This window comes from Ascaphus truei, chromosome 4 (assembly GCF_040206685.1).
Source record: "Ascaphus truei isolate aAscTru1 chromosome 4, aAscTru1.hap1, whole genome shotgun sequence".
Classification (NCBI taxonomy): domain Eukaryota; kingdom Metazoa; phylum Chordata; class Amphibia; order Anura; family Ascaphidae; genus Ascaphus; species Ascaphus truei.
In genome coordinates, this window is record NC_134486.1 from 230,795,027 (window position 1) to 230,818,357 (window position 23,331).

Here is a 23,331-nt window from a genome sequence, read left to right on the forward strand (position 1 = left end):
TGTATTTATTTTGATGGTTAATATATTTATTGGTGGAAGAGGTAATCCCTAGTTTTGGGGAATTTGAAGTGCTTCACTGAGAACATTTCCATTGTCTGAAACCAGTCACACGTCGCCCGCGTTCACATTTAAGTAGCCAAGTAAGCAACACTGAACCGCTGTGATGATTCTCAAGGACTGGAGCTGGGATACAAACATTGCAGTTCTCAGCAGCTTTCTTTTGGACTCCCAACTGTTTGCCACTCATCTAAATTAGAAAAGAGCTGCTGTTCATTTGTTCAAGCAAAGAGAAATAGTTTAATTGGCATTAGTAAGGTTTTGAATAAACTTTTCATTTACTTTTAGTACTAAATGAGTTGTTCTATAAATTCCTAAACACATTTTTACTGTTCTCCATCTCCTGTTTTGACAGGTACTCAAAACATTTCTTGTTGTATTACCATTTGTTAAACATTATGTGACAGCTGCTAAACTTTGATAGCGATAGTGATTAATGCCTTATATCAATCTGACTCCAGGGAGGGTGTTTTGACTTTATTATGTTCTCTTCCTACCCACGCTTTTCAATGCCTCTTAAGGGGGGGGGGGGGGGAAGCATTAAAGTAAGTGAACGTTGTAATTAGCATTTAGTTCTGGCAATTTGTGGGATGACAAAATGGAATTGTGATATGACACAATTGCGAGGTCAGGAAATAACATGAGCATGTGTCTCTCTTTTGTTTTTCTATCCAAACAGACAAAGCGGCTTTCCTGGCATAAATCAGAGTGGACTTATGGTGTCAAATTCTCCATATAACCAGTCCATGAACAACAATGCTGGAATGATGAACCCACAAGCTTCCCCATACAACATGATGAACAGCTCGGCAGGTAACCAATAGCAATAGTTGTCTTTCTTTAAAGCCACATACTAATGTTCCCACAAAATGACTGGTGCCTCCAATCCTATTCACTTTGGGATTTACTCAAAGCAGCAACCTGATTTTATTTTTTTAATCCTCTAAATGACATGTTCATACATATCACATATTTGATGTTCACGCAGCCCCCAAAAAAATATTGTGGTGGAAAGCTAGTGACAGGAGAAGAGCCCCCCCCCCCTTTCTGGTACTGATACTTTTACTTGAGATCCAATTCATCTCCCAGAGTGAGGTGACAGCGTTATCCCGGCAAAGCCCAAAATAGGAAAGAAGATAAGTCTGGAGCTCCCATAGAATATAAAGCAAAGAACGATTCCTCAAAGTCACCACAATGACTCGTTAAATTAGATTGATTTTAATGTTGTTGAGCGTTTGTAGTGCTTTGCAGCTCTCGCCTGGAAAGTGGATCAGAAAGAACAGAAGACAACCATTTTAGGTCTACGTATCAACTCAGTTTTGCAGAAAAATTGCCCCAAACAGTGTTATTTCAGACTCTAACTCTAAATTATCAAGATATTTTGCTCCAAATATGTCCAATGTGCGCCAGATTGCTACTTAGTGAGTGCCAACAGAAGAATTAGCGGGAATTACATGACGCACATATTAGAATGAGATAACAAGTTGTGCGCCTCTGTCCATCACTTTTTTTTCTCTTTAGACGCCAGGTCTGGTGTAAACTTCCTTGTTTAACAGTCCTTGTTTAGTGATGTACTCTAAATGCAAGAAGCTTAAACAAAAACCTTGTTCCACATCACATCGCTTGTAGAAGAAAATGATGAAGAGCATCTACAAATAATTTTTCTGTGCATTCATCCACTAGAATTTAACCATGATACAAAGCCAAAGTGTACGTTGTTTTTTCTTCGTACCACTACTCTTTGTCCTATATTAATTCCCATTGTGTGGATGCACCTCTAAAGTGTATCTAGGCAACGTAGATATGGGCAACAAAATCCACATCATCTGTCCATGTGCATTGATTGGTTATGGGTTTAACGGAGTAGTGACATTCCCATGTATTTAAATGTAGCTGTTATGGGATGCTATGCTGTTATGGGATGCTATGCTATTATGGGATGCTATGCTGTTATGGGATGCTTTTCTGTTGAAATTGGTGAAAAACAAAGTGCTAATTTAGCTTGCAAACCCTTTAAATCACTAAATTTTAATTCCATGTGTACGTTTCCAAAGCTAAATTGTACTATGGCTTAAAAAAATTCCTTTGATCTCTCAGTGCTGCCTTAAGCTACTGATCAGTTTTAATTGAAGACTGAATTTGTTTTAATTGTTTTTCTTTCTATTTTTTTCCCTGTCTGTAAGACTCATGTGGTGAGTCTGTTGGCTTTGTGATTTCAAGTAAATTACAGATACCTTGTGGGCACCTTCCCTTTTTTCTTCTTATGTTACACTGCACGCAAGCCTATTGGGGATGTTTTAATAGAACAGTGCTGGTAATATTCATTCAGGGAAGCATTGGTTACATTGACATGCAAAAGCCCCTTTTGTTCATGTATCCAATCAGTATAGCATATACATAAACACAGTACCCCAGCTTCTACTGTTTACACAAATCCAAAACCTCTAACAGAGTGGGTTCCTCTTGCATGAGCCTTTTAATTAAACAATGTTCTTATACAATGGATCTAACAAATTGTACATCAGGACATATTTGATATGGAATAACCCCTGTGGCCAAAGGGGGAGACTGATTAACAAGCTCCAGAAATGTGCATGTAAACTCATCTCTTCATAATTGTGCATTAAATGTCCTTTATCCAGTTATGTTACATTTGACGCAGACTGAGACTTGGCTGAGTTATTTGATGCCATAAGAGGTGAAAATAATAACAGACCAAGACACAAAATGTCATATATGCCATTGTAATATTTGCACGGGGTGACTCCTCCTTAGCTTGTGTTACAACCAATCCCCAAATTGCAAGTTGAGATGCATAGGGGAAAGCAACTAAAAAAAATGGTTTGATACATGACCGCCAAGAGACACATGTTAAAGATTGTTCCCCGAGGGTCTTGTTTAGTATGCTGTGAAGTGGTCTCCAGGTACCTGAGAAGTAGTTGGTCCCATGCATTTGAATCTCCTCTTCAGCACTGGGAAGAGGTTTCAATTTTCACAGCCAAAATGGAATTGGCATTCATTGATAGAAAAAGCCCATGAAAGAAAACCCTCCGTTTAATGCCAAGTATTATGCAATGGCAAATGGTGCCATTAGTGTAAAATCGCCTGTTAAACACTCTGTGAGACAAATCTTGGTTATAGTACAAAATGTGAATTCATACAAATATATCAAAATACAACCACACACATTAGAAAGGAAACGAAAAAAATTGTACTGTTTCAGTCCCCAGCTGGGATCGTCATCAGGGTTGCTTGACACCAAGCGCCTTTAGGATGTGAGCCCTAATTTGCCTAATTAACATCCATGGTAATTATAAACTGTAGAGATTTTGGAGCAAAGTTGACGTAGAGAAGCGTCTTTTGGTCCCAATGTTCTGTATCAAGTTATTTTGTTCCATTTTGGCTCCATATCCATCAGCTTGTTAGGAAGCAGTTATGTGACGTGCCTATTATAATGGGATAGATCACATTGTACATCTTTGTGCATCATTGCCTTTTTTCCTGCATCAACAAATCTGCCAGCTTTAATTAGTGTTAAACCTCCTTAGTGAACAATTTATACCAGATGTCAGAAAGATCACAATCTTTTTATGTAGTGCATAAAATAGAAAATAGAAAATGGCACAGTGTGTCCAATCAAACCTCCCCTGTGTCTAAGGTGGCGTCCATAGTGGAACACACTAGCTTCCACGCTTCCTTCTCCCGGCGTTGCGCTTCAAATACAAACTTGTTTGTATTGCAAAGCGCCGCTCTTCCTGTAGCGCATGTGCACACGCTAGCTCGTGCATACCTTGCTCATATGCATTGGCGTCCTAGTGTTTGTTTCGGCGTGAGCTACGTAGCCTGCACTATGGACAAAGCCTTATGTAGACCCCATGAATGTTTGTAAGTCATTAAAGCACCATGGGAGTCCGGCTGTGCACATAGCAGATACAGCCACCAATATTTAGGGTTCATTTTGTTCCTATTGTAATACATTTGCATATAAAAAATATAGCACTGTAGATGGTAACAACAAGGCAAATTACTTGTGTTTTAACTTAAAATGTCTACCCAAGTTTGCACAGTTTCCTTCCAAGGAGACACCTCTACATACCATCTTGTCTCTGGTATGTGCTGTTGTGTCTTATTCTTCCTTATGTTCTCAAAACTACCTGATCAAGGGCCACATCAATGTTCATAATCATTTGGAGGGCCACCTACTTACACAATATATTAATGAACACTTGTTCATCAATATATTTCCAAATAACATATACTATACTGTACTTTCCAAGATATTGTACCTGGATTTAAGGACTAGTAGTTAGTAGTGCTGGAAAATACACAGACCGCAGAAGAAAGTTGTCTGAAGTAAATTGTGATGGGGTATGTGGACCACCAGTAAAATCTCTCTCATGGCTTCAGACCCACTGCCTTTACAAGCTGTACATCCAGAACATAATGCTATGGGATACTGTATCTGTGGCAGACTGGCCGCCCTCCACATGTTCTTCTGCCATCAGCCTTTGCCGGGAGAGCACAAAAGTCACAATTTTTATTACTATAGCTGTGCAGAACATTTAGGAACATAATACTTCTCTGAATGCAAAAGGACTGTAGAGTATGCCTATTAAGTAATAATGACTTCTCTCTCCCTGTGAGCACAGCCTAGTAATTCTGTGTTTGGGTTGCTGTGGGTTATATATTTTATTTGGGTGGTGGTGGTTTATGTATTTTATCTGGCATGCTGACACAAAATTACTTCTGCGCATTTAAACGGCTCTAAATTGTGGTTTACTATTAGCAACCGTTATTTATTTTGCTCCTTACACTGTGAGCGGCGAATCTTACCTGCAGCAAACAGATGGAAGATTGCCCTTCTTAGGAGATGTATTTACTCCTGTGGAATAGCTAACTTAAAGAAAGATTTAAAGTCAAAAGACCATTTTTCTTCCACTTTAAATCATTTGACCATTTTTCCTACAGCAGAATATGTGTCCGTTGCCATTTTTTCCCTGACAGCTGCTCAGAGAGCAGAGCAGAATTAAAATGTGTATAATACCTTATAGATCTTGTAATGGTATGCATATGGAGATATAGAATAGTAAGTAACAGCTGCCTTTATTGGACTTCGCTGCCTTCTGTTTCTTCGTGTGATGTTTGGTTCTCTTTAACCCCTGTGTAAGGTGCTGCACTGCATTGCTGATCAATACATTGCAGGCACTACAGGAGAGCGAGGGTCGTCATACAAGGGAAATGTATTTTTAGTGACAGCGAGTCGACATCTTATTCATTTTTATTTAACCTTTGCAATGTACTCTGTGTAAAAGGCTTAATGATTTTGTCGTTTATTTCTTGTGATGTAGAATCTGATCTTGTGACTGGCTAAGGGGTACCTGCAGCATTTGGAGATACCGGAAATGATTAATTAAACCACTACTGTATTAGCAATGCACACGTTTCCCTTGGGCATTTTATGGGGACACGTGTAACATTCGGCACCTTTTTATTGTGGGTTAGCTGCAACCAATATCGCGGTAGAGTGACTGGCACTTTGTACTTGCTAACTTCAGACAAGATGGCAAAGGTGTCTTGGGTGGCAGGAGGGAAGGGGGGGAGTCCTGTCACTGGCATAATGACACATTGTTCAGCGAACAAGTCGTGATGTAACTGAAGCAAGCACATGTATAATACCAACATATCAACTATCTCTGTCACATTGAGGGAAAATCCCTCATTTTTCAATCATTTTGTTTGTGGCTGTTGTTAAACTGCTCCTTCGTATTACTTATATTAGTTGTTTTTAAATATATGTCCATTTGTTAACCTGTCCAGTGCTGCGGGGGGTGGCACAGACTAGCACACTCTGCCTTGCAGGCCCCTTTTGTGCACTGAAAGTGCTTATATGACCACATTTGGGAGTCCTGGGTAACATTTTTCAGTACAAAAAAAAAAAAAAAGAATTGAAAATAATCCATGTGAACAGAATAAAAAGGCCTGTAAATCCTTCCGATGACCGAGGGGCATGTGTGAGGTGATGTTTTCTGGTTTGTTACTTTCTGATGTTTCAGATATGAGACACAAATCTCGAGGCAGTAAATTGGTACGATTCACCAATAACTAGACTGTCACCGACGCTTCCCCAGAGTTGGTGGCAGGGAGAGTTCTCTGATGTGACACGCACCTTTTGCGTGTGTTACTACCTGAGCACAGATTAACAATCGGATTGTAATTATGGTAGTGCGGGTTTGTACTAGCAAGAGTAAAGCTTGAACACTTTTTTTAACATGTTGCAAAATATTTAAGGCTTGTTATAGCAAAACTAATGATGAAATCAATGTAGTTTGAATATGCATGATGAGTACAAATAGTATATATAAAGAAATTGTGCGAGCTTCTAACACTATCCCTGGTAAAAGCTAGATAGAGGGAATACTTAGGTCTACAAAAAGCTGTATAAAAAAATAATTGCATTGCAATCCTTGAGAAAGGTGCTTTTTATGCACCGAAAGTTTAGGGGGGGGGGTGGTATAAACCTGGGGGCAGGTGTGACGGGAAGGTATGGGCTGGGGGGGGGGGGGGAAGGTGCGGGGAAAGGGGGGGAGGGAAGGTATGGGCTGAATGGGGGGGGGGGGAAGGTATTTATTTATTTATAAAATGTTTTACCAGGAAGTAATACATTTACCTCTCGTTTTCAAGTATGTCCTGGACATAGTTAAGTATAGTATGGGCAGGGGGGGAATATATGGGACGGTGGGGGTGAAGAAAAGGTATGGGCCTGGGGGGGGAGAAAGGTGGGGGGGGCGGAAGGTATGGTCTTGGGGGGGGGGGGGTTGGTATGGGTCTGGGGGGGTGGTGGTTTGAGGGGGGGGGAGGGAAGGTATGGGCTGGAGGGGGGGGGGGGGAAGGGGTGGGGGGTGGTATGGGCCCAGGGCCAGCACTGACTCCACATGTCACAGACACAATGTTTTATTCCCTGCTCAGTGGCAGAGTTCAAGGACATAGTTTCTTTTAGTTTGCCTCTACCAACATGGCTGCCACAGTCCCCTCACAGGAGGACTGAGGAGCTGCATCAACTGCCCCAGTGGCCAGGAGGTATACCCTGTTACATATGACGGCTCACCTGCGGATATATATATACACACATACAGACATTTTAAGTTGTGGTGGATGAAAAAGGCGGCAAGAAACCTCCACCGTTAGCATATAGCATCCCTTTTTCACCCACAATAATTTAAAATGTGTATGGTAAACCCTACAACCTTGAAAATTGCAATGCCAGTACAGCCAAACTTATACTGATGAGACCCATTAAGGTTGAAACATTTTTGTGAGTGGTTTCTCTGACTTTGCAACTGATTCCCATGCTTATAAGGGTTCCATGTAAAAACGGATTTCAGGGAAAAGGTGACACCGTGTGCTCATTTGCATGTCATTTCCCAGAAACCCTTGCTGCAGTGTAAGCACTGTGTGCTAGGTGATAATGGTGAAAGGCGGTCTAAGGCTGCGTCCATGTAAGGACAGGCAGCACTCAGCCGTGCGGACGCCACGCGCTGAGCCCCGGCATCCTCAATGAGGATGTCTTTAGAGGGGGCTCACACGAGTGTCCGCAGGCGTGCTAAGGAGTTGGATTTCACAGCAGCATCAACGTCACGAGCCTCAGCGTCAGCGCGGTTCAGCACTGCTCCCTCCTCTATGGACGTAGCCTTAGACATGTGAATGTGCTCACAAGTGATCTTTTTATTTGATCTATATATATACAGTACTTAGTTAAGTTATGGTGGGTAAAAAAAGTGACAAAAATCCTCCACAGCAAAGCATATAGCAAATGGAAATATTCCTGTATGCTCATTTGCACACAGTGCTGGGTGATATTGGTGAAAGGCGGGGTTGCAGACCTGTCTAAGACATGCAAATGAGCATACAGGAATATTTCCATTTGCGCTCTCTCTCTCTCTCTCTCTCTCTCTCTCTCTCTCTCTATATATATATATATATATATATATATATATATACACACACACACACACAGTGGTCGACAAATCACCAAAAAATCTACTCGCCGAACAAAAAAAATCTACTCGCTACCTATTACCACACGTTTGCTGCTTGGGCCAATAGGAGCACGCCACGATGTTAAATCCACTCGCCCGGGGCGTGCAAATGTATAGGTTTGTCGAACACTGGGTGTATATATATATATATATATAAATATATATATACACCCAGTGTTCGACAAACCTATACATTTGCACGCCCCGGGCGAGTGGATTGTGATATATATGTGTGGATATATATATATATATATATATATATATATATATATATATATATATATAAATATATATATATATATATATATATATATATATATATATATATATATATATATATATATATCCACACATATATATCACAAAAAAATTGAAAAAACAGGATATTCAGCGCTCGTGCTGTGTGATTGTGTGGATGATCCCTTTGCAGCATGTACATAAAGCGTCTCCCCAGAAACTCTCAAATCTAGGTGAACCCCCCTAAGAAAGGGGGGAAGGCACCCTGAAAAACAAGATAATAAAAAATGCATAAATGCGCACCAGGGATTAGTGGAAGATAATTTATTAAAAATACACAAAAACTGAGGGGATCCAACCCCACCTCAGAACAGCTGTGCAGCTGGACGGCTAAGTACTACCAAGGAGAACACCTAATGGTGACTAAACCCTAAGCTGCACAGTATACAAATACAGTAAAATTTATATAAAAAACATGAAAGAAAAAAACAAACATGAATACAACCTATCAACAGATTTGTATAGAAACCGCCATAGGGTTGGGCACTGGCAAGGGGAAACGGACACTCACACTGAGACAGTCAGCAGACTCGCGGTGTCTGCACAGGATCCGGATCTCGGCACCGCGGAGATGGATAAAACCGCTGCTGTCTCCTGCAGGCTCCGTCTCAGCTTACCAGCATACACGCGCAGGATGACCTGTCGTGACCTCTACGTGTTGCCACGATGTTAAATCCACTCGCCCGGGGCGTGCAAATGTATAGGTTTGTCGAACACTGTGTATATATATATATATATGTATATATATATATATATATATATATATATATATATATATATATCCACACATATATATCACAAAAAATATATATATAATATCTTATTTCTGTCATATGAGCGACAGATGCAAGATGACTGCTCCGGGAACCGGGAGGGTAGCCCCACCCCAAAGGAAATGTGAGGCAGGACTTTTTACTTTAGTAGTAGATGCGTCGAGTCTTTCAGCACAAAAATGCAGTCCAAGTCCTTCTGAGTGCCTAATATAAACACGGAGAACAGACCAAGTTGGAAGAGCACAAAATAAATGCCTGTGATATGGTGAAGTCGAAGGGGCCTATGTACTAAATCACATTTGAAAAGGTGGAGTGCTAAACAGTAGTACAAACCTTCATAAACTGTGCATCGTCATAAACTGTGCATCGTACGTCTGAGGGTCGTTATGTGACTTCATGCATATGACGCATAGTTTGTTGTTTGAAATTAATTTTGGCGCCCTGCGTCATGTTGAGTATTTGATTGATTTAATGAAAACATCATTTGTGTATTTTTGTTTTTTTATTTACAACTAGTATCAGTAAATATAAATAATTTCTGTCCTATTATTTATAATAGCCATACTGTAAAAATAGTACATTTCGGTAACATATATAGTGACACATCCGTGCTGCATCAAATACGTTTGGTGGCTACATAGCAACAATATGGCTGTTGTATAACTAACAATATAAACAGACTTCTTAGGATTTGTGGCAGGTTCAACTTGGCGGGCGATTTTTACACAGGTTCAACAATTTTGTGATGCACTGATAACAAATAATGTAATGCATATAATTTACATTTGTGTGTCCACCAAATATACTTGACACATAATTTTTGAAATGTAAGGCGCGTCGAGGGGGAAATAAAGGGATAGTACATAGACGCAGACCAGCGCAATATATTATCGGATTTCCGTGAGTGACTTTTACGCCCGAAAAATTCATAGGACCCTGTGATTTTATAGCAAGTAGGAAAAATGGCCTGGCAAGAAGGATGGGGCAAACGACCCTCTCCTGTGATTCATTTGTCTGTAGTGAAAAATAAATTACAGTTGAACATAGCAATAGCTACATTTTACTGCAACCTGCAGCTCTGCATTAATAATAGTTTCCACTGCACCTACCTCTAATTGCGGTTCCATTGTACATTAAGGCCACGCTGGGATCAATCAAGGTTTATACATTTCTGTACAGTATTCTTCCAAACTTCCCCCGCCCCCCTTTTGTTTTTCTGAAATACCGGGTAAGCTAAATGTTGGTTTTCTGCCTGGTATGGCGCATGTAGTTGTAAATGTAAATGGCACATGGCTGGGTAGTTTTTTTGGCAGACCTGCAGTTATTATAAACCTGCAGTGATTCTACAGATATTAGCAAATTAGCACTGTGGCGCTTGCCAGCTTATTCGCCAGAGTCCTGCACATGCTCTCACTGCTGTAATTAAATCTAATTATTTTCTCAAACACAGTAATACACGAATATGTGCAATAATCATTTTGTAGGAGACAATCTGTGAAGTGATTTTCAGATTATTATTATTTTTTTTTTTTTTTCATTTGGCTCTTATGCTTGCTGGGTTTCATTCAGCCTTAGTCATTCATAAAAGTCTAATTTCTTTTAAATTGCAAGTCTGTGTGTTTCTGTAGAGCGCTAATCAAACATGCCAGAGTTTTGATTGGCTGGGCCTGCAGTGCCTTGCTTGTGACAATGATCAGTATTGGCCAGCTTCTTGCTTTTAGCAAATGTAAGTCGTTGCAATTCCAAGTCATTTCCCCCCCCCCCCCCCCCCTGATAAGTGTATTTCTGTAGTGCGTCTATTGTGCAGACTAAAAATTACAGGCTTAATTATTTGCCTTTACTGCCAAAGGATCTTGGACCACACTGCTTCTAAAGACAGTGCAAACGTTCATTGACGAGATACACGGATAGAGCACATCATTGTACAACGAATGTGAGAGAGGAACCTGTAACACTGGCAATGCACTGCGTGTCTTCTTACAATGAAGGGGCTTATAACAACTCTCAATAACACATTGTTGATGAGGATGATGCAGTGTATGTTTGTAATGGCATGAATAGTATTATGGCATTGTTGCCATAAATTTACCCCGCAGTTCAGATGATGAAACCGTTTGATAGGGAAGATTTTCATTTTATATCAAATCATTTCATTGTGTATGTATGTGTATATGTATGTATGTGTATATGTATGTATGTATATGTGCAGTGGTTGACAAATCACCAAAAAATCTACTCGCCACACAAAAAAATCTACTCGCCACCTAGTACCAAACGTGTGCTGCTTGGGCCAATATTTACTCGCCCAGCGGTTAAATCCACTCGCCCGGGGCGAGCAAATGTATAGGTTTGTCGAACACTGTATATGTGTGTGTGTATATATATATATATATATATATATATATATATATATATATAAATAAAACACAAATCAGCTATTCCTGACCACTTCAGAAACTATACCCTTTAGTCATCAAATCTGCACAGAAATCTATAAGCATTCTTGATAACAAGCTACACCAAGTTTTGGGTGAGGCTGGACTGAAATGTCCTCTTATTGGAAGCGCATTTACCTTTAATTATCACACATTATATGTTATGGTGGGTAGAAAAGTGACAAAAACCCTCCATCATGCAGTGTACAGCAAATAAAAATATCCCTTGTGAGCACATCTCAAGACAGTTCTGCAACCCTGCTTTTCACCGTTATCTCTTAGCATACAGCGCTTCCACTGCAGCCAAGAATTAATTATCACAAATAGTAAATCTATATTTCAATTAATGAAGCTCACTCCAAATGTGGAAGAATTGCCATGTCTTGTATTGTAACAGTGTTTTGTGACACATTCTTATGACTATTTGCATTATACAAAATTCGCTGTCTTATAACTACAGTGTTGTTGAGGCTCTAAAGGCTGATTTCTTCCACTAATATATGTGTTTTTTTCCTTTTAGGACCTCTTGGTCTTACAGAAATGATGAATCCTGGCGAGTCCAAGCTGCCTTCTTCCTTAAAACTTGAGAAAGAAGATGGGCCTCCTCCACCCGAAACCAAGTCAAAGGTGCTTCCTCCTGCATGTGTGGTGTTGGTTTGCCCTAGTAACGTCGGACTTGTATTCCTCCATTGTCCGATTTTGGCCTCCTCCTGTTTGTTTGGTTCTCTCCTACATGTCTTCTCCATACTGTATGTGTTGCGGGTCTTTACGTGTTACATGGTTTCGATCTGAAAGTTACTGGTTCTAATGGCATTTAGCTTGGGAAGCGGAAAAGTGAATGCGAACATGAGCTTGGGAACTTCAGCGGGTGATAAGGGACTTGTGCCTCGTTTCCAAACTGCAGCCGTTTTCCCCCTTTCTTGCCTTCAGTTCAAGTTTCTGTTATTAGCCTATTTTAAGATTTAGCTTTCTGCCTGGTTGAGACATAAGGTGAGCAGCTGTACTTTGTTTTCATTTGGTTTCATAAGGGGCAATCCATGCTTAAGTATTTTGTTTGCTTCACGTAAGCATGGTGGCTTAGTGACTTTAGCCAAGCATCTAGCAAACTTACCAAATTTGCACTAATTGCTAGCAAATACATTAACAATCTTGAGTTGATGCATCTTATATACTTACCTTTTTTCCCCCCTGTCTCTATCCATACATGGACAGATTTTGCATTGTCTATTGAAAATATTTATCTTCAGTAAAGTTTGCCCTGCTCTTGTCATATTTTGTTTTGTATTCCTCTACCACAGGATAGCTACACCTCCCAGTGTATTTCTCAGCCCCCAAACCCAGGCATTATCCTGCCAGTCCCTTCCCCATTGTCCCCAAGCTCTGCTAGCATCTCCTCCTTTCATGGAGATGAAAGTGATAGCATTAGCAGCCCAGCCTGGCCAAAGACTCAATCAAGCCCTGTAAGTGGCCCTGTTATGCTTATTTGATATATCAACAGAATTCTAATTATTGTTTGCTTGTTTGGTATTTTTATTATTATGATGATTACTGTGAATTTAGAATTACTGGATTGAAACCAAACCCCAACCATATTATGGGAGACCTGGGCTCATCAGTAAAAATGAAAGGCACACCTGCTTAATTACTTGATCTCTGGGGCTCACATCTCTAATCGGACCTCCCTGTTTTGGTGCGGTAGACATACACTGTCGTAGAGTGATGGAGGAGGGCACAAACGGACTTAAGCATAAATAAATGTATTCGCCAAACATCTGATGTTTCCAATGACAAATCCACTTTTATCAAGGTGAGGGCTACATAACAATGTTCTCATTCATAATCCCCCGTGTGTAAAAGCACAACCTGTCGTCATTCTGGCACGCGTGATGTCACAAGGGCATAACCTAGCAACAGTTAAACTTTGTTCTAACTGGTGTCCCCTGTACTAGTCAGTGCAGAGAAAGCTCAATTATGCCTTAGCGATGATGAAGAACGGAGACACCGGGATTCCCCATCTTGTAACCTCAGTGGTGAATTTGAAGAGTTGCAACATCTAAATGTAAAAGATACCAAGTATATACATAAACAAGAAATACTGTCTAACACATAAATATATTAGGTGGGGGAGTATGCTATATTTACAATATTATCATTAAACTACAATACTAATTATTGTAGATAATATGACATATGTTATCATAACAAGATAAACTTCCATTCTATACGCTTAAGGGTCATGAAGTAGAAGTATAGCAACACCAGTGATATATATTTTTTCTCTTACTCTGAGTGCCGATGTCGGATGTCTGTGATCACTGCAATGTAGTACAAGAACCGTAGGTTCCGTACCCGTAATAACACTCTTATGTGCCATGAACCATTGTTTGAGCATTCTGGTAGTTTTGCCGACATAAACTAAGCCACAGAGAAATGTAATTATGTATATCACGTGAGAAGTTCTACAGGTGAAACATTGCATTTATGTGTGAAAGAGTCCTACTCATGCTATTGCAAACCGAGCAATTCACACAATGGAAATTCACCAGTTTACCCTTACTGACAACATTTTCAGACGTGTACCATTTCTGGTTATCAGACTCCTTAAGTCTGTCCGCAATGTTAATGCCTCTTTTATATAACAGAATTGGGTATTCTTTGCAGACCGCTGCTAGAGTCTGGTAATGTTGGACGATGTAAATCCAAATGAAAAACTGGCACTCCTAAAGGACTTAATAAAAAATATCAAAAGTGCAGCTGTATTGTGGGATCGACGCTTCGGTCCCATCTTGGACCTTTGTCGAGATGTTTTTCCATATTTTCGGATTGGATTTAAGTGACTCCGTCTCGCACCCAACAACAGAGCACACGTGGCCGATATAATCAGACTTACCGTATGCCATGTTGGAGGATGTGCCAGACCTTCAGAATTGTCTTTTTCAAAAAGCCACTTGCCCTGGTGAACATAGAAGAGAATATTCCATATTTCAACCTTGGCGTTGCCATATCCCTCGTCAGCGTTCTATCTAATGTGTTGGATTTTTGGCTAATAAATTGATTTAGGCTTACAGTAAGTCCGTTTGTGCCACCCTCTTCACAGTCATGGGCTCATCCACACAAAAGCAGCTGCAGAGATCTGGTTGATGCACCCAATTTATATGTCATTTGTTAAGACCAGCAGTAAAGACATTCAGGATTGCACGGAATAAGCAAGGGGGGGTTTGGGGGTGGTGGGGTAAGGCAACAATGAAAAGCGATCCAAAGCTTGACAGAAAAAGGAAAACATGAACCAGTGTATCAGTTGTGTCGCCTATGTCTCAAGTATAAAAGAAAAGGGAAGGATCCCTGATGGTTTTGGTTCTAAAAATGTTTTAATAGTTTTGCTGTAACGGATTTTTTTTTTTTTTTTTTTCAAATATAGGGGGAGGGAATTCAATAAGAAACTCAATAAGCAGGAAATTGTATTTTTAAATTACTTCTAACTTTTCTAACGTTTTGCAAAAGATAGTGGTTTTTTTTTCCATTGGCCAACTCAAAGTTTGCCCAGTTTAGAAACAAAAATAATACAATAGTAAAATCAACCGAGGATGAACTTTTCTTAAATTGACCTTAATCATCCCTCTACAAATGTCTCTTCTTGCTCCCTATTGAATACACATTAGTTTTAAGATTCCTCTCCTGTCCTTGTGCATTTCTATGACTCAGATCCTCTGTGCATCTAATATCTCTTGCTGCATCACACTTGGCTCTTCCTTCGTTCTACTCCACCTACCTTTCTATCTCTGTGCCATCTGAAAATGTGTTCCCTTTTACAGCACCCTTGCTCTGAAGCTCCCGACCAATCTCTTTTGAGGAGCCACTCACTCTCCCTATCTTCTTAATAATTAACACTACGAAATAGCTTCATCCTAGAACAGGGCTCTTCAACTAGTTTTCCACTGGGCCAGATCAGAAAATGTTTAGGAGCGGAGCATTTTAAAAATATTATTATATTTAAGCATTTTACATGCATTTGTAACATCTGTAGCATATATATTTACATTACCTTAATTGACAAGTCCATTTCGGTGTGAAAAACTTTACTTGGATGCTTAAGCAACTGGTATGAAATAAGCCGGGACAGAGAGTCCAAGGGCCACATGAAGGTCCGTTTGTGGACCTGATTCGACCCGCAAGCCACCAGTTGAAGAGCCCTGTCCTAGCACACCCTGTTTGTCCATCATCTTTTTTTATTGTCTCATATGAAGTTACTCTACAGCAAGTAGCCGCCAACCTGCCCAGCCATATACAGTATACACACAGCCACACACATACTGTATTTGTCTGTGTGTGTGTGTTTTAAATTGATGATCAACGCTAATTGTGGTTGACCCCATATAATTGTTAACGTTGAAGACTTCCAAGAGGATAGGATGGTACTCCTGACCTGTTCTGTAATCTGACAACAGTGTCGAGAAGGATATTTAGTGCAACATCCATAGCGATTTTGATAGAAGTATAGTAATATATCTGCTCTAAGTTTTGAAAGTGCTGCGCTTGTAGCCACCTTATGTGTTTTTTCCCTGAACTAAATATATATATATATATATATTTTTTTTTTTAATATGCAATTAACCTATCAAGAAATCTTAATTAGCACCCTATTTTTTCTGTAAAGAAATGTGTTGATCAGTATTTCTCAGGAACATAGACTAAAATGGAAGAGAGCGTGTATACCCTCGCAATATTGTTTAACACTTGGAAATCATTTTTTTTTTTTTAAACCTATTTTGGTACCTGATGGGAGAGCACAATTTGGCACCTAAGTAGTTAACTCATAGTTGCCCTAGCTTATACTTGGGTTATTCAAGCTACACCGGGGTTAATGAACAATCAAACAATTAATTCACGTATGCATTTTGTTCTGTAAAGTGTAATCTGGCATGAGATCTCAAAGGTAGAGTTGGGAACTCCCAAGATAATGCTACAGTGATGAAACGGCAATGCAATATTGCTGCAACATAATTCATCATAGAATCAGTCCTGTCGTGTCATGCAATTTGCTTGAATCTAAGGCCTGGGACATAGTAGGATCAGCCTTGCTGACTCGTGCTGAGGCGCGCTCATGCTCAGCACTGAGCCCCTGCAGCCGCAATGAGAGCGGCTTTAGGCCTCCGGCATAGACACTTTGCCCGTGCGGAGGCGTGCTGAGGCTCAGGGAAAGCGGTGCTTTCCCTGGCCTTAGAGCGCGCGCCGTCTGGGGGCGGGCCAGTGACGTCACAGAGCTGGTTCGCCCTCATTGGGCGAACCGCTCACGTGACCGGCCCTGTGCTCCGGCGAGCGCCAAATCTAAAATTTAGGTAAGAAACACGCTTCCGCAAGTGTGCGGAAGCGTGCGCGAGCCCCTGCTAAAGCCGCTCTCATTGCGGTTGCAGGGGTTCAGTGCTGAGCGTGAGCGCGCCTCAGCACGGGTCAGCAAGGCTGATCCTACTATGTCCCAGGCCTTAACAGGGGCTCGCGCACACTTGCGGAAGCGTGTGTCTTACCTAAATTTTAGATTTGGCGCTCGCCGGAGCGCAGGGCTGGTCACGTGAGCGGTTCGCCCAATGAGGGCGAACCAGCTCCGTGACGTCACTGGCTCGCCCACGGACTGCGCGCGCTCTAAGGCCAGGGAAAGCGGTGCTTTCCCTGAGCCTCAGCGCGCCTCCGCACGGGCAAAGTGTCTATGCCCGAGGCCAAGGGCATCACAAGTCTCGCTCTTCCAGGAAAGCCTAATACACAGTCCTTTACCTCGCCCCCTTATGTCAATACCCCACCCACATAAGTCATTACTCCACCCCATGTGTAACCGACCCCACCGCCTCCATCTGTAGGCATGTATCTCCTGCTCCAGAGGTGTCCCACGCATGTGTGAGGCCCAGTCATACGCTCTGGAGGGGGGCACCCTTGTCAGTCCTGCAGAATAAGTATATGACGCGTGGCAGGACACAATGCTGGGGGATCACTATGGATGAGGATATTTAAGGAGCACCTCTCAGCTACTCCAATACCCAGATAAAGCGGAGTTGTTGACAGAAACATTGGTCATTTTACACACATGCTTAACACACTGTATTACTCGCTGAAGGTATCCTTTTTCCTATTTGCAAAGGGTTTTTTGTTTTCTACATGTCACCTCCTTTAACCCCTTCAGTGCCCTGTCACATGGATCAGTTAGGTGCCCTTGGGATGTGCAGCACGTGTCCACCAATATCTTTGTGTCCAGGCATCTGTCAGCTCCTGTAATGTTTGCAGAGCTCGCCTATTTGATTCTGTCCCCTCTCTCATGCCCTATTCCAAGGTCTCACCTCAGCCTTTCATTCTTTACTGACTCTTTTTTTGAAAATATATTTATCTTCCTTGCCCGATGACTCCATTTGTTTAAAAACATCCCTGGAATATTTTGTACTATACGCACTTACACTAAATGAAATGCTATTCTTTCTGCAAGTGTTCCTCTCGTATAATCTTCGGAGCCCTGAACTCCACTAAGTTGGGGGTTCTGGTGAAAGTGTCGAGCTGGGGGTTGTGGAGAGGATTGTGGAGGGCCTCCGTAATTGGTATCATGTCCTTCGGTGGCTGTGCACCACCGGTCCGAGGTCCTGAACTCGTTCACTGCTAAGATTGCAAGCTCTCTGCGGCAATTGTTTTCATTGATATATAAAAAAAAATCTGTACCTCAGTACAGTATTAATCTTGTATTTCCTTTGTTAAAATCAAATTGCATTTAGTTTTGCACAGAATTGAGGACGTTATGGGCACTATATGAAATAATGATTGGTTTGTTATGCCCATCATTATCTATCTGAATATGATGGTTAATAGAATTTTGTTGGCATACTAAAGCGTAATATTAAACAGAAACGGTCTGCTCACATATATTCATGGCCTTTACCTTGATATCGCTTTCTGGTGTACATTCTTCACTTCTGTCATTGCATACTGTATTTATTGTCATGACGGTAATCCAGATCATGGTTCCATCCTATCATTAAATCGTTTGTAATCTTCTGTAATTTGTCATGCATTTGCTTTTGAGATCAGTGCTCAAACATAATAGAGGTGAAGAATCAATGGATCCAGAATTAAACCGTGGTGGTGATGTATGTGCAGTGCACTGGCAGACTGAATGCATGCATTACAGATAACTCGTCCAAACCACTTCAATTCATAGAGAGAATACAGTATACGAGAGAGTGTTATGTTGATGGGGAATAATTAAGGATGAGAGATAGCCCTGTCTATGGCGCTCTAGTGTAGCTACTACTAACACCTTAAAATACACCTCTGGTATATATTGTGTACATACTGTATGACTGCAGACTACTTACACACACAGTTTTAAAGGGCTATCATTCAGCTATATGGGAGTATCCTACACAGATTTTTATTTTGCTAGTTGATCTACATGTGGGACTATTAGAGCATTTTTAAGAACTATATTGTATGGTGTAAACTATTTATTTACTAGAAAAACAATATTCATTGTGCAATATTTTTTCAAGGATTGTATAAGTGAGTTGGTGCACTTGGCTAATATACTGTATGTAAGAAAGTATGTAAAAAAAAAAAAGACACAAAATCAAATGTCTTCATTCATTAATACAAAAAAGGGGAAATTATGTATAAAGTAACTGAGCCATAACAAGTAACCTTCATTTCTGACACTGGAAACGTGTGTGTGTGTGTGTGTGTGTGTGTGTGTGTGTGTGTGCGCGCAAACTGTGCTGTGGTTATTTCAACTCTCTTCACCTCTTCCTACGCCCTGCAGAAATCAAATTCTTCCACCACCACTGGAGAAAAGATTACGAAACTGTACGAGTTGGGGAGTGAACCGGAGCGTAAGATGTGGGTTGACCGGTACCTAAACTTCATGGAAGAGAGAGGAACGCCTGTCGCCAACCTGCCTGCAGTCGGGAAAAAACCTCTTGACCTGGTCCGGCTATACTTCTGCGTCAAAGAGATCGGTGGTCTAGCCCAGGTATATATAGAGGAGTGTGAGCCTGGCGCCCACCCACGTTATAAGACTTGGAAGTCGCTAGTGTCTCTGTTTATTAGCTGGGTTTCACTTTATTTCTAGCCATCATTGAAATGTGTTACATACTAATGAGGTTATCTATAAGCAGTCTTCAAAGTGCTGTAAAAATATATTGGTGCTGTGCATCATCGCTTCAATACAGTGGCAAATATGTCAGCAAGGTCACCAATGGAAAGGCGCCACATCATCACCCGGTGACATTGTGGCTTTGTATTCTTGGGGGTGGACTAAATCCTTTGCAGCTTGGGAACCCTCCCCTTCCCCCACCCTTCCCACCCCCCCCCCCCAAAAAAAACAAACAGCCAGAACCGCTGCCTTAGGCCGCGCGTATAGTGCTGTCTATGGCGACGGCGACACGATGGGTGACGTCACCCGTCGCCACCGGCGAAAGTTATGTTTCGCCGGGCGGCGGTGGCGCGGGTTTCCAGCCATTTGATTGGTTCAAGGGCCGTCACATGAGGCGACAGCCCTTGAAAAATCAAATTTTGCCGGCTACCACTTTTCGCGACGTTGCTCCATCGCATTGTCGCCGTTGCGCGCACTATAAGCGCACGTGGCGGCAATGCATTTGTTTTCGGGCGATGTCGCGTCGCCGGAACTATAAGCGCGGCCTTAGGGTGCGGGCGAAGTCAGCACTGTAGCACGGCGGGGGAGCAGCGCGTGCACAGCGCTGCAACGCGGTCCTGGGACAGAGGGAGAGTTTGCGACCGGAAGGGGTGTGGCGGGGCTTGCAGGGGCGTTGCCATGACTTCACGCGGCTGTTTCGCCCTCATTGGCTGACCCGCCGGCGGGGGCGTGGCCACACCTCCGTCGCACACTCTAAACTCAATTTCACCGCTGGGAAAATGTGCACGACAAGGTAATAACTGGGACCGGACTGACTGGGGGGGGTGGTGCTTGAATTTAGCGCACGCGTAGAAGGTACTGGGGCCGCAGCTTATAAGCTTTTACTGCCAGATGGAACTGCATGGTTGTTAAAGGTACAGCCGAAACCTAGGCTAAAAGTGTACTGAGGACAGTGGCAAGTTAAATAGTTTCAATGCATCTGATTGACGCCGGACAAGCATAAGTATTTTAAAATCATTTAAAAACTTTTAATATTTCCATGGTAAGCAAATGGTTTTTACGATGTTGGACAAATGATCTTATCACGGAAAGACATTATGTAGTCATTAATATTGCTGGCATAGCTTTATTCTTTTGTTTACGAAGTAATTATGGTGCCATCATTAGTGAAACAGATAGACATAAGTATTTGGCTTGGTTTCAGTGTTCCAGACAAACCCCAATTCAGATTTCGCAAGATAGAGATAAGTTAGGCGATTACTTCAATGTCATTAAATCTTTCTAAGAAGCTGATGGCACTGAAAAGTTATTTTAAAAAAAATAAAAATTGAGGAGCTAGGTTGCACCGCCCCTATAAAAAAAAGCTGGAAATACAAATTATAGGGAGGTTTGCTGTGCGTTATAGCAAAGAAAAGGATGAAATACTGTGAAATCTGCATTTGCTTCGCGTTACTGCCCTTAATTGTCATTGGTATTGTTTTGTTTTGTTTAACTACCACAATTATTAAAAACTCATGAGACCGTAAAGATAAACAATTTTTATACATACCATAGATGGATTTCCCAAGGGAATCTTTTCCTACAAACAAAGTTATCATTTTTATTTTTAATGGACCTATTTAATTTTTTTAGTTACCTCATGTTGAAAGAAGGAGTATCGGTTCTAACTTTTTAATAATAGTTATATTAATAATTATTTGCAGGACCGCTGCATTTTGTTCTCTTGCATGACATTAATTATTCCACTTTCAAGTAATGTGGAATTATTTTAACTTTACATACTTCGATATCATATAAAACCACTTAAACCACATCTTGTAACTTTGGTGGCTATTTAAAACGTCCTGATTTGCAATAAGCAGCAGAGGTTAATCGCAAGGCATGGCCTTTCTTTTCTCAATCGTTTAGCATTCATCACCTTCAGCGAAAAAGGTCCAAAGCCGGATTTATAATACATATGGTGATGGTGGGTCTGTGAACCAAAGCAAACATGACATTAGACTCTTCATGGGGTTTTGCAGCAACCCTCTATTGGTAGCTTCTGGCCTTTTGTGTGATAACCAAAACCACAGTATTGGCAGCCTGGCTCCATGTCATCATGGCACCTCAATGCCGTCCGTGTTTTGTACCTGCGACTAGTCAGGTTGCCCTACATTTCTCTGCGATATGAACACGCACGCAGAAAATACTGGTGTCGACATGTTGACGCTGTGCTTTCCAGCATTCTGGGTCTCTGTGTCGGGATGTCACCGTTATTGATTGGATAGTCATCAAGCAGCATGTCAAGTTTACTTACCTAGAACAGTCCAAACAATAGAAAACTGTAGTGAAACCATGGGATCCCAGTGAAAAGGCCAGATGTTCACCGTTAGGCACAGCTCCCGCCCCTCCCCTCTGTGCCAATAATGTTAAACTGAAAAGTCAATGGCTATAACATTTCTTTAAAAGAAAAAGAAAACAAATGGCGGAATGTAATAAAAGCAGTTTCTGAACTGGTCGTCAGGACCCTAAGCCAAGCAATGTTTTGGGGATAACCCACAAATAACCCTTTTTAAATAATAAAGCGTATTTTCATGCTGGGTCGGTCATTCCTAGAGTGGCTTGGAGGTGGTAAAGGTAGATGAACAGGGCCCTTGTTAAGAGTGTACTTATCTCACACAGAACATGTTGTGATGTCATTAACCTCTTATTGTCCAGGGAAGGCCTGAAACGCATTATAGTGTAGTGTTGGCTCCTCTCAGTAGCACAAAGGTTCCTTTGTGAGTTGTATATTCCATATTAACCCATTAATTGCTGGAGCGTTGCAGGTGACTCCAGCACTGCAGAGATTGCAGCCGCCTGGCACCCGCTCATCCCAAATGGAGCGCACAGAAAATAAGCCTGTTTTCGTTCCACATTTACAGCTCCCACAATTACAGTAAATTGTGGAATAACACAGTTGCTGTTATTTTTATTGGTTTTTAAATGAGTTCTTAGCAGCGAGGCCTTTTTTTTTTTTTTTTTTTAATTGAAACGGGAGCGCGTGAGTGCGCGCGTGTGCTCTTGTGCATTGGCTGGATGCAAATTGCCAGCTTTCTGCCGCGCATCCCCTCTGAAATGTGCTTAGCATTAGGGGATGCAGCATTCAGAAGCCTCGACGCCTTTTATGTTGCTATCAGCAGGTTCTTTGATGGCTTTATACCTGCAAGTGCTGGCTTTGCATTACCGAGTGGGAGTAATGAGCGTTAGTTAAAAGAGGCACATAAAAAAAATAGGAAGGTAAACCAAAGCATGAAATGTATTGCTTCTGTTGCCCCCTCCTCCCCTGTTGACTTAAAAACAATTTGCTTTGAACAGCGATGTTCCGTCTGTTGTAGGTTAATAAAAACAAGAAGTGGCGAGAACTGTCGACCAACCTGAACGTTGGCACCTCCAGCAGTGCAGCCAGCTCGCTCAAAAAGCAGTACATTCAGTACCTGTTCGCCTTCGAATGCAAGATAGAGAGAGGGGAGGAGCCTCCTCCTGAGATCTTCAACACTGCAGAGTCAAAGAAACAGCCTAAGATCCAGCCGCCATCTCCTGGTAAGTGGAGGGATTGCTCTCCATTGTAGTACAGTGAAGAAGTAAAAATGTTT

At 41.5% G+C, this 23,331-nt stretch overlaps 1 protein-coding gene across 14 annotated transcripts in view; it reads left to right on the forward strand.

Annotated features, from left to right (window-relative positions):
* Positions 1-23,331, forward strand: part of ARID1B (AT-rich interaction domain 1B) — a 398,185-nt gene that overhangs the window by 350,819 nt on the left and 24,035 nt on the right. For 11 of the 14 annotated variants that reach the window (XM_075596966.1, XM_075596968.1, XM_075596967.1 and 8 more), the window contains 5 exons: positions 737-870; positions 12,119-12,225; positions 12,897-13,058; positions 19,385-19,594; positions 23,074-23,278. In XM_075596966.1, the coding sequence (XP_075453081.1) occupies positions 737-870; positions 12,119-12,225; positions 12,897-13,058; positions 19,385-19,594; positions 23,074-23,278 (818 nt within the window). The remainder of the gene's footprint in view (positions 1-736; positions 871-12,118; positions 12,226-12,896; positions 13,059-19,384; positions 19,595-23,073; positions 23,279-23,331) is intronic. The other 3 variants (XM_075596970.1, XM_075596974.1, XM_075596977.1) reach the window with 1 other exon arrangement.